Source organism: Ovis canadensis, chromosome 8, assembly GCF_042477335.2.
Source record: "Ovis canadensis isolate MfBH-ARS-UI-01 breed Bighorn chromosome 8, ARS-UI_OviCan_v2, whole genome shotgun sequence".
Taxonomy (NCBI): Eukaryota; Metazoa; Chordata; class Mammalia; order Artiodactyla; family Bovidae; genus Ovis; species Ovis canadensis.
In genome coordinates this window covers 79876176-79888943 of record NC_091252.1, presented here as the reverse complement: position 1 = coordinate 79888943, position 12768 = coordinate 79876176, and the positions used below count along the sequence as shown (strand labels likewise).

Below are 12768 nucleotides of genomic sequence, written 5' to 3'. Positions count from 1 at the left end.
TAAAATAGGTGGGGAAAAGTTAGACAAGACACAAAGCCATTTAGAGATACAGTGCATGTCTACGACTGCACATTCTCGCCAATCAAGAATAACTTCATTTAGACATGAGTATAAATGGGCATTGAGAAACTGATGAAGCTGGAATTTCAAATAAGTGGAATAAAATCAAATTCTTCAATTAATTGTATTAAACCAGTTGGAGGGAAAGTAAGTCAGTTCCTCAGTCGTGTCCGACTCTGTGACTACATAAACTAGCGTGCCAGGCTCTTCTGTCCGTGGAATTCTCCAGGCAAGAATAGTGGAGAGGGTAGCCCTTTCCTTCTCCAGGGAATCTTCCAGACCCAGGGATCGAACCCGAATCTCCTGCATTGCTGGCAGATTCTTTACCATCTGAGCCACAAGGGGGAGCCCAAATAGAGGAAGGTGGGAGGCAAAGAGCAATAAGCTGCCTCACCTTTTTACCCTAAGATAAATTCCAAGGGTCTGTTTAAATGCCAAAAATAAAATTATGTAATTAGTAGAAGATGCCAGGAGGGAAACACTATTATGATGTGGTTTTTTTTTTTTTAACAGAAAGTGAGGGAAAAAAAAAAAAACAAAAAACTCAGACTTGTAACTTTTTTTAACAACTATACAGGAAATTGGAATTCCCTGGGGATAACCCTACTCCTATATAGACTTTTTCCAACTTTTTTCTAAATTCATATGAATGTGTCTGTATATGAAGAGAACCGTATTTATCCAAATTGGAGTTTAGCTATGCTTACTGTATTAGCTGCTTCCCACGTGGCTCAGTGGTGGTAAAGAATTCACCTGCCAATGCATGGGACCCAAGAGATATGGGTTTAATCCCTGGGTCAGGAAGACCCCCTAGAGAAGGAAATGGCAACCCACTCCAGTATTCTTGCCTGTGAAATCCCATGGATAGGGAGCCAGGTGAGCTATAGTCCATGGGGTCACAAGAGTTGGACACAACTTACTTTACTAAACAATAACAGCAATTCTATTAGTTGGGATCAACTTACTCCCTATTTCTACGGGGAGCTGGGTGTTAGAGCGTGAATTTATCCTTCAGTTCCTATGAGTAATATTATGGGAGGAACATGCCCCTTGGAAGAGCCTGTCTGACTGACAAATTTAGGAGACAGAGCTCAGCATGGTGCCTCCTGCACTGGTCCTCTTTCAGACCCACTGAGAGAGGACACATTTCAGCATGGACTCCATATGAGATATACCTACCATGTCAGGGCTCAGCCAATATTCCTATAAAAGGCCAGATAGTAAATATTTTAGGTTTTACAGACCACATTTGGTCTCTGTCACAGATTCTTCTCTGTTTATTCTTTCTGTGTGTGTTGTTTTGTTTTTAACAACACTTTTAAAATATACAAACAATTTTTAGCTCCTGGGCCATACAAAAAGAGCCACAAAGCAGATTTGACCTTTAGACTATAATCTGCCAACTCCTGTCTGAGACTGGAAGGGAAAAGAGGTTTCTTGTCCCCCAAATTTCTATAGGCAGGAAGCAGGCTGAGAGATCTACTCAGCTGAGGGACTTCTCTGATGGTTCAGTGGCTAAGACTCTGCGCTCCCAATGCAAGGGTCCTGGGTTCGATCCCTGGTCAGGCAACTAGATCCCGCATGCAGCAATTAAGAGTTCTCATGCCACAGCTAAAGACCCCACGTGCTGTAACTAAGACCTGCCACAGCCAAATAAATAAATATTTAAAAAGAAAGAAAGAAATCTGCTGTAGAAAAGTAATAAAACTGGTGGAGAGAGACCTGAAGAAGGAGAGGCCATCAGGAAAGTTCCCGCTGAGCTCCCACTTGAACGAAGCAGCGACCTGAGTGGAATACCCATAAACTACACGGAGCAGAAGAGCCACCCAGCTCAGCCAAATCATCCCACAAAACCATAAAAATTAATAAATGGGTGCTTTTGCAAGCTATTACATTTGGGAGAGCTTTGTTATGCAGCTATGAGTAACTGAAACATGAAGAGTTTACACTAAAAAATATAAAAACATGTTTGGGAAGATTAAACACCATCTTCTGGATAACAGGTACTTCAAGAGAGGGATCAAGAGATGGGATGGGATGGGAAAGAAGGGAACAGGTTCTGTAATGCCAATGTATTCTATTTTAAAAACAAGATCTGGAAAAATATGGGGAAATGTTAACATTAGCTATACCTGAGGGATATATTTATGGGTGTTAGTAATATCATCTGTACTCTTCAAGAAGTTTGTAATACTTCATAATTTAAAACACTTTAAAGGAATATAGAAATAATCAAGGTAACAAAGTTAAACTCTTCAGAGGAAAGGCATCCTTACTCTAATTTAGAAATCTGGGCTGTTTCTACCCAAGGTCCATAATGCTGAGTGCTTGCATTCAAATCTCTTCTTGCCACTTTCCATTCAAAGATACCAAGGTGTCATCTCTTCTCTTTTATCTATATCGTTTCCTTACACTTTCCCTTTATTCTCTTAAACTAATTCTCTCAAATTAATTCCAAAATAATTCTAAAAGTATTTCTCAAAGCAATACTAAAACCTTGAAATATTTTCATTCTTCATTCTCAAACTGTCACCTCTGGGTGATAAGACACCATGAAGAAATGATACAGAATTTATGGTGGTCTTTCATTAGTTTGGGATACCCTGGGACTCTATTATTTAAACATATGGTGAGTAGCTATTTTGGCTATAAATAAACAGGAAAACAAAGAAATAAAAGCAAAATCATGGATGGTTAGGACAGAAAAGACAAGACTGTAGTAGAATTCAATTCCAGGATCATCCAGCGGGACTTCAGATTAGCCATAGATAATGTTACATACATGTTCACAGAATTTTAAATTCTCAGATGAGTAACCTCAGGTGTTAGACAATATCTTAATGTTAAAGAATGAGGTAGCATTTGACTTGCAGCTTCCTAACTGTGACTTGATTAGCAGCAGTGCCTGTGTAATCCAAATTACACACAATTTATCTTAGCACAGGTTTTCCCTGGTAGCTCAGACAGTAAAGAATCTGCCTGCAATGTGGGAGACCTGGGTTCAGTCCCTGTGTTCAGAAGATCCTCTGGAGGAGGGCATGGCAACCCATTCCAGTATTCTTGCCTGGAGAATTGCACAGACAGAGGAAACTGGCAGGCTACAGTCCATGGGGTCGCAAAGAGCCAGACATGACTGAGCAACAAAGAACACAACACAGATCTTAGCACAAAAGAGATTCAGAAAAGTGACTAGCGAGTGAATTTACTTTATAGATTACAATTGTCAGTGACATTTTAGGATATATCACAATATAATCGTTTGTTTTAGGTTGAACTGAATTTAAAGTAAAATTGCTATAAATTGAAGAGCTTCTTAAGTCTTTTATGAGATGTAACAAAAGTCACACATACAAAAACAAATAAGCAAACACTTAATATTAAAATGAAAAAACTTCACAGACTCATCTAAATCTTAAACCCAACGGCCAGGGTACAGGAAATGGTCCAGCAAAATACCAGCACATTCAAGTTAGTGTTTCCTTCATTCTAAGTAAAACCTATAATTTTAGTGTTCAGTTACTCAGTCACATCCGACTCTTTGAGACTCCATGGACTGTAGCCTGCTAGGCTCCTCTGTCCATGGAATTTTCCAGGCAAGTAAACTGGAGTGGGTTGTTTTTTCCTACTCCAGGGGATCTTCCCGATCCAGGGATTGAACCAGCATCTCCTAAACTGGCAGGCAGATTCTTTACCACTGTACTGTCTGGAAAGCCAAGGTCATCACCACCTATCTATAATTTCTTTTAATAAAATATAAGTGGGAAGGTATAACATTAAGTATTACACTATCATTCTGGAATTTTAAAATGACACATGTACACATTTTTAACAATTATACATATTAACCAGATACAAACTGTAATTTCCAAAAAATATTTTAAAAATTAAACTCTGAAATTTTGGGCTTATAAAAATAACCTTAAATGCAGGATGTCAAGAAGTTTAAATAACTATTATGATGGTCAGCCACATATAAGCCACATTTCTTTCAAGTTTAAAGTACTTCTCCTAAGAACTAGGCTAATGGTTGATTCTTCATTTATAAATTTAGACACCACTGTAAAACAGAAACTTCAGTTCATCTCTGTGTACTACCATGCAAAAAAAGAGGAAGTACTCATTGTACATTGTTTTAGAATTTCAGAACAGGAACAGACCCTACAGATCATCGATATTATGAAAACCTTGTTCTCACATTTAGTCAATGTCTAAAGCTAAGAAGAAACTTTTCCAAGAACCTTCCACCAACTGCAGTCAGATCCTTATATCCAACTTTCTTTTCTCTCTGTTTCATTTTTATCAACCTAATACCTAAATTATCATCTAATAATATATTGTAACTATTATCACCAATCATTATTTCAATCATTAAAGAACTACTTTTATGATACAGTATTTGAAAAGAAAAATGGAGGGGTTTTTTTTCCCCCATGATATGGAAATAGCCAATACAGTACAGAGTTTGAATCTCAGAAAGGCATCTGAGAAAAGATCCGGTACCTCCAGGGTGTGGCACTTTCCTCGAATTCTATTACAAAGAAGTTGGTAATTCTCCAGCACAACGTTCAGCTCAGACGTCAGCTCCTGGCCACCAGAGGGCACTTTTGCAGCTAATAACTTGATGCTGTCCTTGAGAATCTTCACTCGCACCTCCTTCTGCAGCACGTCCTCTTTCGCCCTCTGTTCCAACACAGAATGAACTTAAAAATCAGCTCCCTGTCTCAGAATCAATTTCTTCTTCAAAAAATAACCAAACCAAAACTAAAATGTCCAGATGACTCTAACTGCCTGTTGGAACAGAGAATACTTTGTGAAATAAGAGTGCTAACTACAACAGTAGAAATTAACACAACATTGTAAAGCAATTATGTGAAGTGAAGCGAAAGCTGCTCAGTCATGTCCGACTCTTTGCTACCCCATGGATTATACAGTCCATGGAATTCTCCAGGCCAGAATACTGGAGTGGGTAGCCTTTCCCTTGCATTGGTAAAATATAATCCTTTAAAAAACTATTTGCACAGAGACATTTTGCTTTTGTTATACTTATAGGCAAGCTGCAACTCATTTTTTTTTTTAAAGTAGCTTTCAAGACACTCTGTCCTTTGGCTTCAACACTGAAGGACAGTAAAAACAGTGTTAGAAATGTGGGAATGATATCCAGCTCTTTTGTATATATAAAAAAGAGACTGGGCAAGGCTATTGACACAGGAATGTAAGTTTACAAGAAATACATCCTGTGGACCCAACTGACACTGAATCCCTTGACAATATTCCTATGACTACTCTTACCTGCCCTAGTAAAATGTTTGGTATTCATGTGCGCCCTATGTATTAGCTGGAAGAATATGGCTGGTGAAATAGAGATAGCTCCCAAATGAAATGGGTAAGTCTCCCCTGTTCCTTATGAAAAATAATTCTTCCTGAAAATATCTGGAAATAAACAGTGGTGATGGTTGCACAACATTGTGAATATAAAACTGAGGCCAGTCAATGGGTCATTCTCTGCAGCTCCTCAAGATTCTAACACAGAAGACTCTGTCAGGAGCCCTCATGGGCACAACTCATGGCCGAAATTCAACACATGGAGTCTCAGCTTCCTGCTGCTGCTAAGTCGCTTCAGTCGCGTCCGACTCTGTCCGACCCCATAGACGGCAGCCCACCAGACTCCCCCGTCCCTGGGATTCTCCAGGCAAGAACACTGGAGTGGGTTGCCATTTCCTTCTCCAATGCATGAAAGTGAACAGAGAAAGTGAAGTCACTCAGTCGTCTCTGACTTTTCGCAACCCCATGGACTGCAGCCAACCAGGCTCCTCCATCCATGGGATTCTCCAGGCAAGAGGACTGGAGTGGGGTGCCATCGCCTTCTCCGCTCAGCTTCCTATCCCTACCCAAATCATTAATGGTAGCTGCCCTTCTACTTGTTTTAAATGGAAATTTTCCTGTGAGAGATTTTATGTACATACTACCCTCTAAGGCTAGGTAGATGAGTGACTGACTGGTTTTAAGCAGAGAAGATGAGATATAAAGCCCCGTGACCCTCACTGTCCCAGGCTCACCTTCATTTCTTCCACAGCGCTCTCGAGTTCTTCTGGTGACTTGTATTCAAAGTCCCTCTCCAGGTAGTCCTCTTCTGCCTGCGTCATCCATTCCTGCATCTCTGCCAGGTCTTTTTTCAGGTTCACCACTTTTTCCTGACTTTCAGACAACCTATTCTTTTTAATAGCAATCTACAAAGGAAAAGTCATTCACTCAAATAAACAAATATTAATACATTAAATGTCAACTTCTAGTTTTTAATATCTAAAAGAGCAATAACTTTCCACCAAGAATCTCAAGATTTCAAAGTCAGATGAAGCCCTTAATACATTTGGTCCTGATGCTGTGGAATAGAAGAAATAACGAAAACAACAATTATCGCTGGGATTCACTATCACATTTTGGATAGTAATATGGAAATATCTAGTATAATTTTGAAAATGCAACCAAAGGACTCTAACTTAAATCAATAAAAGCATATCTCTCAAGGAAATCTATTAACTGAAGCAGCCAAAATGTCCATTTTCTCCTTCTTAACAGGATTCCCCATTAAAACAGCATTTTTAGAAAACAGAGAAGAGGGACTTCGCTGGTGGTCCAGTGGTTAAGAATGTGCCTGCTAATGCAGGGGTCACAAGTCTGGGAAAATTCCACATGCCGCAGGGCAACTAAGCCGGTGTGCCACAACCACTGACAGCCAACATGCATGTGCTATAAATACAAAGTCCACATCCCTAGAGCCCATGCTCTGCCACAAGAGAGGCCACTGCAATGGCAAGCCCACGCACTGCAACTACAGAGACGCCCCTGCTCTCCACAACTGGAGAAAACCCGCAGCCATGAAGATTTGACACAGCCACAACTAAGGAAATAAAAACATAATTCAAAAGATAGGGAAGAGGAGACTACTACTAAAGATATTCATAAAACAGTGCTTTACAAAACTTTGGTTTTGATAACCTGCTCTACTGGTATACTCCACCCAGCTACAAAAAAGTTACATTAGAAAATAGGTATTTGTCTGAATCTGGTTCAATAACTTTGTCAACTATTTCAGGGAGCCTGAAAACACCCTTCAGAGAGATCCTCCCTCTAACCACACACTGACTTCTGCTGTGAAAGAAGATATCAGACCATGTAGACCTTCCAGGACTCACTTCACTATTCAACCTCCCGCTCAAATGAAATCTCATGGTACTGGTCACTTTGCCAGGGCTTGGTTGGCTGTGAAACTGATGGTGACGAAAGGGCAGTACAGGAATAGGATGGCTCTCATGAGAATAAGGGGGAAATACTTACTGGCTTTCCTGTTCCACTGTCCAAACAGGGTCATGGTCATAAAAATAGACAGGCACTAAACAGGGGCTTGGATTTTACTGCCCAACATGGAACTCAGAAAGCCTACTGGCAGCAACCCACACAGCCCTGCTGAGCAACACTTCAACTTGGTGAGCTTTAAAAAAAGGAAACACAGATTTCGGGGGCCCGCATTCCCCAGATTCTTTTCACAAGTAGTTTCTAAACACTAGTCAATTATATACAATTTTCATGGAGCCTCAGAGAAGTAAGAAAGATAAAGACACTGTAGCAAACTTCTCAAAAAAAGAAAAGCTCAAAGTTATCATTAATTATTTTGAGATTATATACTTTCTATATTTTGGCATTAAGATGCTTTTTCCTTTCATGAGATTGGGAATATAACAGACTGTTTTTATTCGTTGATTTTATATGTCTGTCCTTCCTTAGAAAAATAAAAATTTCGCAACATGATGTTTGTCCAAAATTTCTTCAACCTTTTTACTACTCAATGAAATACAATAGTTTAGAACTTTACATAATTACTCATACAGCACATCGTTGCCTCCTTGCTGGAGACACTTAAAAATTTTTCCTGTATATTTATCCCCATACTTTGAGTCAATAGCAATTCACAATTAATTCCATGTTGTCATTTGTGTATGTATGTATATATGTAAACAGATGTTGTTGTTGCTACTAAGTTGCACAGTCATGTCTGACTCTTTTGAGACCCCATGGACTGCAGCATGCCAGGCCTCTGTCCCTCACCATCTCCTGAAGTTTGCCCAAGTCCATGTCCATTGCATCAGTGATGCCATCCAGCCATCTCATCCTCTGATGCCCTCTTCTCCCTCTGCCCTCATATATACATAGATAGATACATAGATGTCTATCAGTGGATTAATAGATCTAAATACCTACATGTATCTATCAATCAAGGCTCTATCACTCTATCCATCTATCTCATCTTCCTTGCTCCTCATCATCACTTCCAAACCATTTTCCTTATTTACTTCCTCAAAATACTTTTAAGCATATATCACCAAATTATAACACATTTAGAGGAGTCTGAATTTGACTAGAATATAAGATGATATTATGAAAGCATTTTCTTAAGTGTGACAATGATATTGCACTTTTGTAGAAGACTGTCCTCATGCATGGAAGAAGCATGCTGAAGTATTTAAGACTGAAGTGTCAAAATACTTTCAACTTGCTGTCAAAACTACATGTAGCAAAAAAAAAAAGGCATACGTGTGGGTGGTATGTATATATATATATATATATATATATATGTAAAGAGGTGAGGGAGAAAGAGAAAAGGCAAATGTGGTAAGACACTCAGAATTGGCAAATTTAGGAGTGGTTTATGGTTCTTCCCGGAACCATAATTTTAACTTTTCTTTAAAATTCAACTTGCTCAAAATAAGGAAATTGTGGGGAAACAAAATACTCAGGGATGTAAATATAAAGTTTTCTTATATAAACATTAAATAAGAAAACACTGTATTGAGGGATATACACTGTCTATGTGACTGTCTGTAGAGTAGTCCCGCATTTCACATTTTCTCTTCTCATTCTTTTATCCCTTCTCACTCACTCCAGCTCTATGCAACCTCACTATTGTTTCACTAACAAAATAGAACAATCAAAAGAAAACCACTACACCATATTTCTACAGTACCTACAGGTGCTGCCCCATCCATTACCACAGAGGGACCTCCTAACAGGAGCTCTTTCACTTGAAGGGTGGACCTCATCCACTCTTGCCTAACCACAGACTTTGTTTCAGTCTTTATCTTCTCTCAGTCTTCTGTATCATCTCCTCTTTCTAAGTGAAATCTTTTTTGGCATGCAAACTTTCAATAATATCTTTGAAAAAAATAATTACAAAAACAGTTCCATTCTAGTACAAATCTCATTTCTCTGTTCCCCTGAATAGAGAAATTCTCAAAGCTGGTTACCCTTGCCCCAGGACCTCATCTCCTTTCCTCTCCTCAACATTCTGCAGTGTGACTTTCTTTCCCACCACTCCATTGGAACCACTTTTCTCAACGTCATCAAAAGCTTCCATCTAATGTGCTTTCCAGTTTTGACTGGGCTCAGCTCAGCATTGATCTGTGAAAAGTTTTCTCCACCCAGCTTGTGGGGTCTTACTCCTCTGGCATTTCCCCTGGGGCAAACCTTTCCTCCTTAGCATCCTTGGCTGCTGATTAGTGCTAGAAACCCCATTTGCACGTACTGTAATTTTGAATTTAGTCCCAGTATGGGCAGCATCACTTGACCTATTCCCACTAAAGCTTCTCCTTGAGTTTTTTACCGTTTCAGTAAATGGCACCACAATTTACACAAACTGGAAGCTTCGCAAAAATCCAGAACAGTTGCTAACTATTCACTTTTTCTCATATCACATTAATCTATTACTAGACTCCCATCTCCACTTTCAAAATTTAGTCCAAACCTAACATTTCCCATGACCTCCACCACTATCTCCCTAGTCCATGGGGCCATCTTCTTTCTCTAAGACTGCAATAACCTTTTAAGTATTCTCCCCACTTTTATTCTTGCTTTCATAGAGCAAATTATCCACAAGGAAGCCACAGTGATCTTAACGGATCTATCATATGTCAATTCATTGCTCAAAACCCTCTGCTTTCTAAGTGAAATCATATTTGGAATAAAATTCAAAACCTATGCCTCAAAAGCAATACACAACCCATCTCTACTTACCTCCTGACCCCAAATCCTTCCCTCCAACCTGCTAACTCTTCCCTTCATTCTATTCCAGCTACAATGATGTTCTTGTTCTTTATTGCACACATCAAGCTCATTCCCATCCAGGGGCAGAGTGGACAACAGTACCCACTCTTCATTTAAAAAGTTATCCAATTCTTGCCCCAACCTGCCACCCATGCTATAGTTATTCTAGATCACTGGTTTTCAGTCTGGATGGGATATAAAATTATTCAGTTAAGAGAAGCCATTATCTACCCCTTGAAATTCACATGCAGGTTAAGCTGAAAAACTTACCTCCTTGCTAAATTTCTCCAGTTGTGATTGGCAGTCAACTAGCTTTGTTTGCATCCAGGTTTTGATTCCAGCAGCTGGACAGCTTCGGAAGTTAGCCTCTATTTCTTTCATGTCTTTCAGAGATGATTCGATTGTTTCTATTTCATTAACAAATGCCTGAACACGTAAAACAAGCCCTTGTTGAGTCCATTCCGACATAAGTGGATGCCATTATTATAGTCTGTCTGCCTCTATCCCTGCAAATATTTTAAGAACAGACTGCTTGGGAGTGAAAACGTTTAACGACTTACGAAATACTGTGTCTTAAGAAATTCATTTCACCTGGGTGATTCAAATAGCCATCTGCCAAATTAGACTGCAAATACTTCACTTTCAGCAGGGAAGAGTACTTTTAATTAATTTACGGAAGCCTAATGATTCCACCAAATATAAAATGCATGAAGTGCTACTGGCAAACTTCATTTGTAAACAGCGTTTTTCTTAAAGTCTCACCATAAGTACAGTAAGAGTGATATACAGTTGGATGACACTAAGACTGTCACTGCAACATAAAACAGCAGCTACTAATGAACTAAAATTGTTCTTGTGTTCTCCATCCAAAATTTATTCTTTAATAACCTATGTGTGAAAAGAATCTGAAAAAGAAATAGATACATATATAACTGAATCACTTTGCTGTACATCTGCAACTATGTTCCAATATAAAATAAATAAAGTTTTTTAAACTTTATAATCACAGCCAAAAATAGAAATGATAATTATGTCATTCTTTGACTAGCTATAAAGTAAAAAAACAGGTTTATATTGAAACATATTTTATCTAGGTTTATTGTCATGCCATATTCTTACAATTTTAATAAAAGCAGCAAATAATAAAGAGGAAGAAGAAAATTTTATTTATTACAGCAGATTCCCCAGATCAGCAGAACTCACAGAGCACTGGTCAAGCTGTCTTCGTAGCCCTTCGGCATCTCCTTGGACAGCCTGCTCTCTCATTAAGAAGTCTTTCACACCATCCATCCACTTCTCAATGACTTTCGAATCAGCCTAGATCGAACACAATAACAAAGGGGGATATTACTCAGTGACATTCAACCTACTACATCTCAAGATCTATTGCTACAGGAGAAAAGGCAACTTTTCAAAACTTTGATAGCATCATTTTCATTTATTTTATTTCTTTAAAAAAAAAAAAAACTTCCAACATTGAAAATAATTATTTCCTTCATTGTCGCCTAAAATCCTCATGAGATGTTATCTTAGTGATCATTCTAAAAATTTCAAAATGTTCTCCAGTGAACAAAGCTATCTTGCTTAATATGAGCTATATCTATGATTAAAAATTCAAATTAAAGGGAGAAATGCTTTTCTAGGTATAATCAGCTTAAAAAATCTTTCATTCTTATATAATTTAGAACTATTTTCTCCTTAAGTTAGCTACTCAAAGCAGGATTTGAAAAATAGCACAACGGAGAGAATACAGTAGACTGTTCTTAGTTCTGTTATTGGATGCTTTGTTATCTAAGAACCCAATATGGTCCACTACCCAGCTCCATTCCTTCAGCCAGCACTTACTAAGCACCCACTGTTACCCAGTTCCTGTGTGTGGTGCTGGGGAAATGAGAAAGCAAACATTTTGCAGAAAGAATGAGACTTCAGAGAGGTAGTAACATTCGACTGGACCTTAAGGAATGCAAATAACTAGGTCCAACTTCAGCTCCAAAACTACATTAAAGTGATGGTCATTTCTTTCCAGGTGCCCATTCATCACTGGTCAGCATGACTGGTTTCTTTCCTTGTACCTTCCTCAATTATGTGTTTCTTGTTCCTCCCTAGGAATGGAGATAAATTAACTATCTTACTCAAAAATAACCTTCAGACCGGAAAGCAGCCACTATGTCTCCCCTTAGTCTTTTAGTGGTTATAAACTCACAATTCATGCCGTAATGTCTCTGGAACATGATACTCAGATACTGTTCTCAACATCCCGATCAACATGCTCCGGTAATTACATCAAATTTTTAACGTATTTAAAATATGCCACCAAGAACCAATTACTCTTATCTTTAAAATACTGGAATGAATGACAAAGAGGGAACCTAAGTGGTATTTCAGACATAGATAGTACATTCAGAAAATGTCATCTAAATTTTTTTTGTTTTATTTTTCTTATTGTAGAGCTGCATTTTGTTTCCTTTTCAAAAATTTTTATAGATATATATTATTCATAATTATTATGGTTAGCTGAAACCCCAAAACTTCCATAACGACCTCAAAAGGATATTTTCCCTACCCTCTATTGTTTAATTAATCTCTGTAATAAATTCAGAACTTGAAATTTAC

General features: G+C 38.4%; 1 protein-coding gene across 13 annotated transcripts in view; it reads right to left on the bottom strand.

Moving 5' to 3' along the window:
- UTRN (utrophin) overlaps positions 1-12768 on the bottom strand; it is a 555792-nt gene that overhangs the window by 357794 nt on the left and 185230 nt on the right. For all 13 annotated transcript variants that reach the window (XM_069598624.1, XM_069598629.1, XM_069598632.1 and 10 more), the window contains 4 exons: positions 11359-11472; positions 10426-10581; positions 6117-6287; positions 4561-4740 (listed from right to left, as the gene is read on the bottom strand). In XM_069598624.1, coding sequence (XP_069454725.1) covers positions 4561-4740; positions 6117-6287; positions 10426-10581; positions 11359-11472 — 621 coding nt within the window. The remainder of the gene's footprint in view (positions 1-4560; positions 4741-6116; positions 6288-10425; positions 10582-11358; positions 11473-12768) is intronic.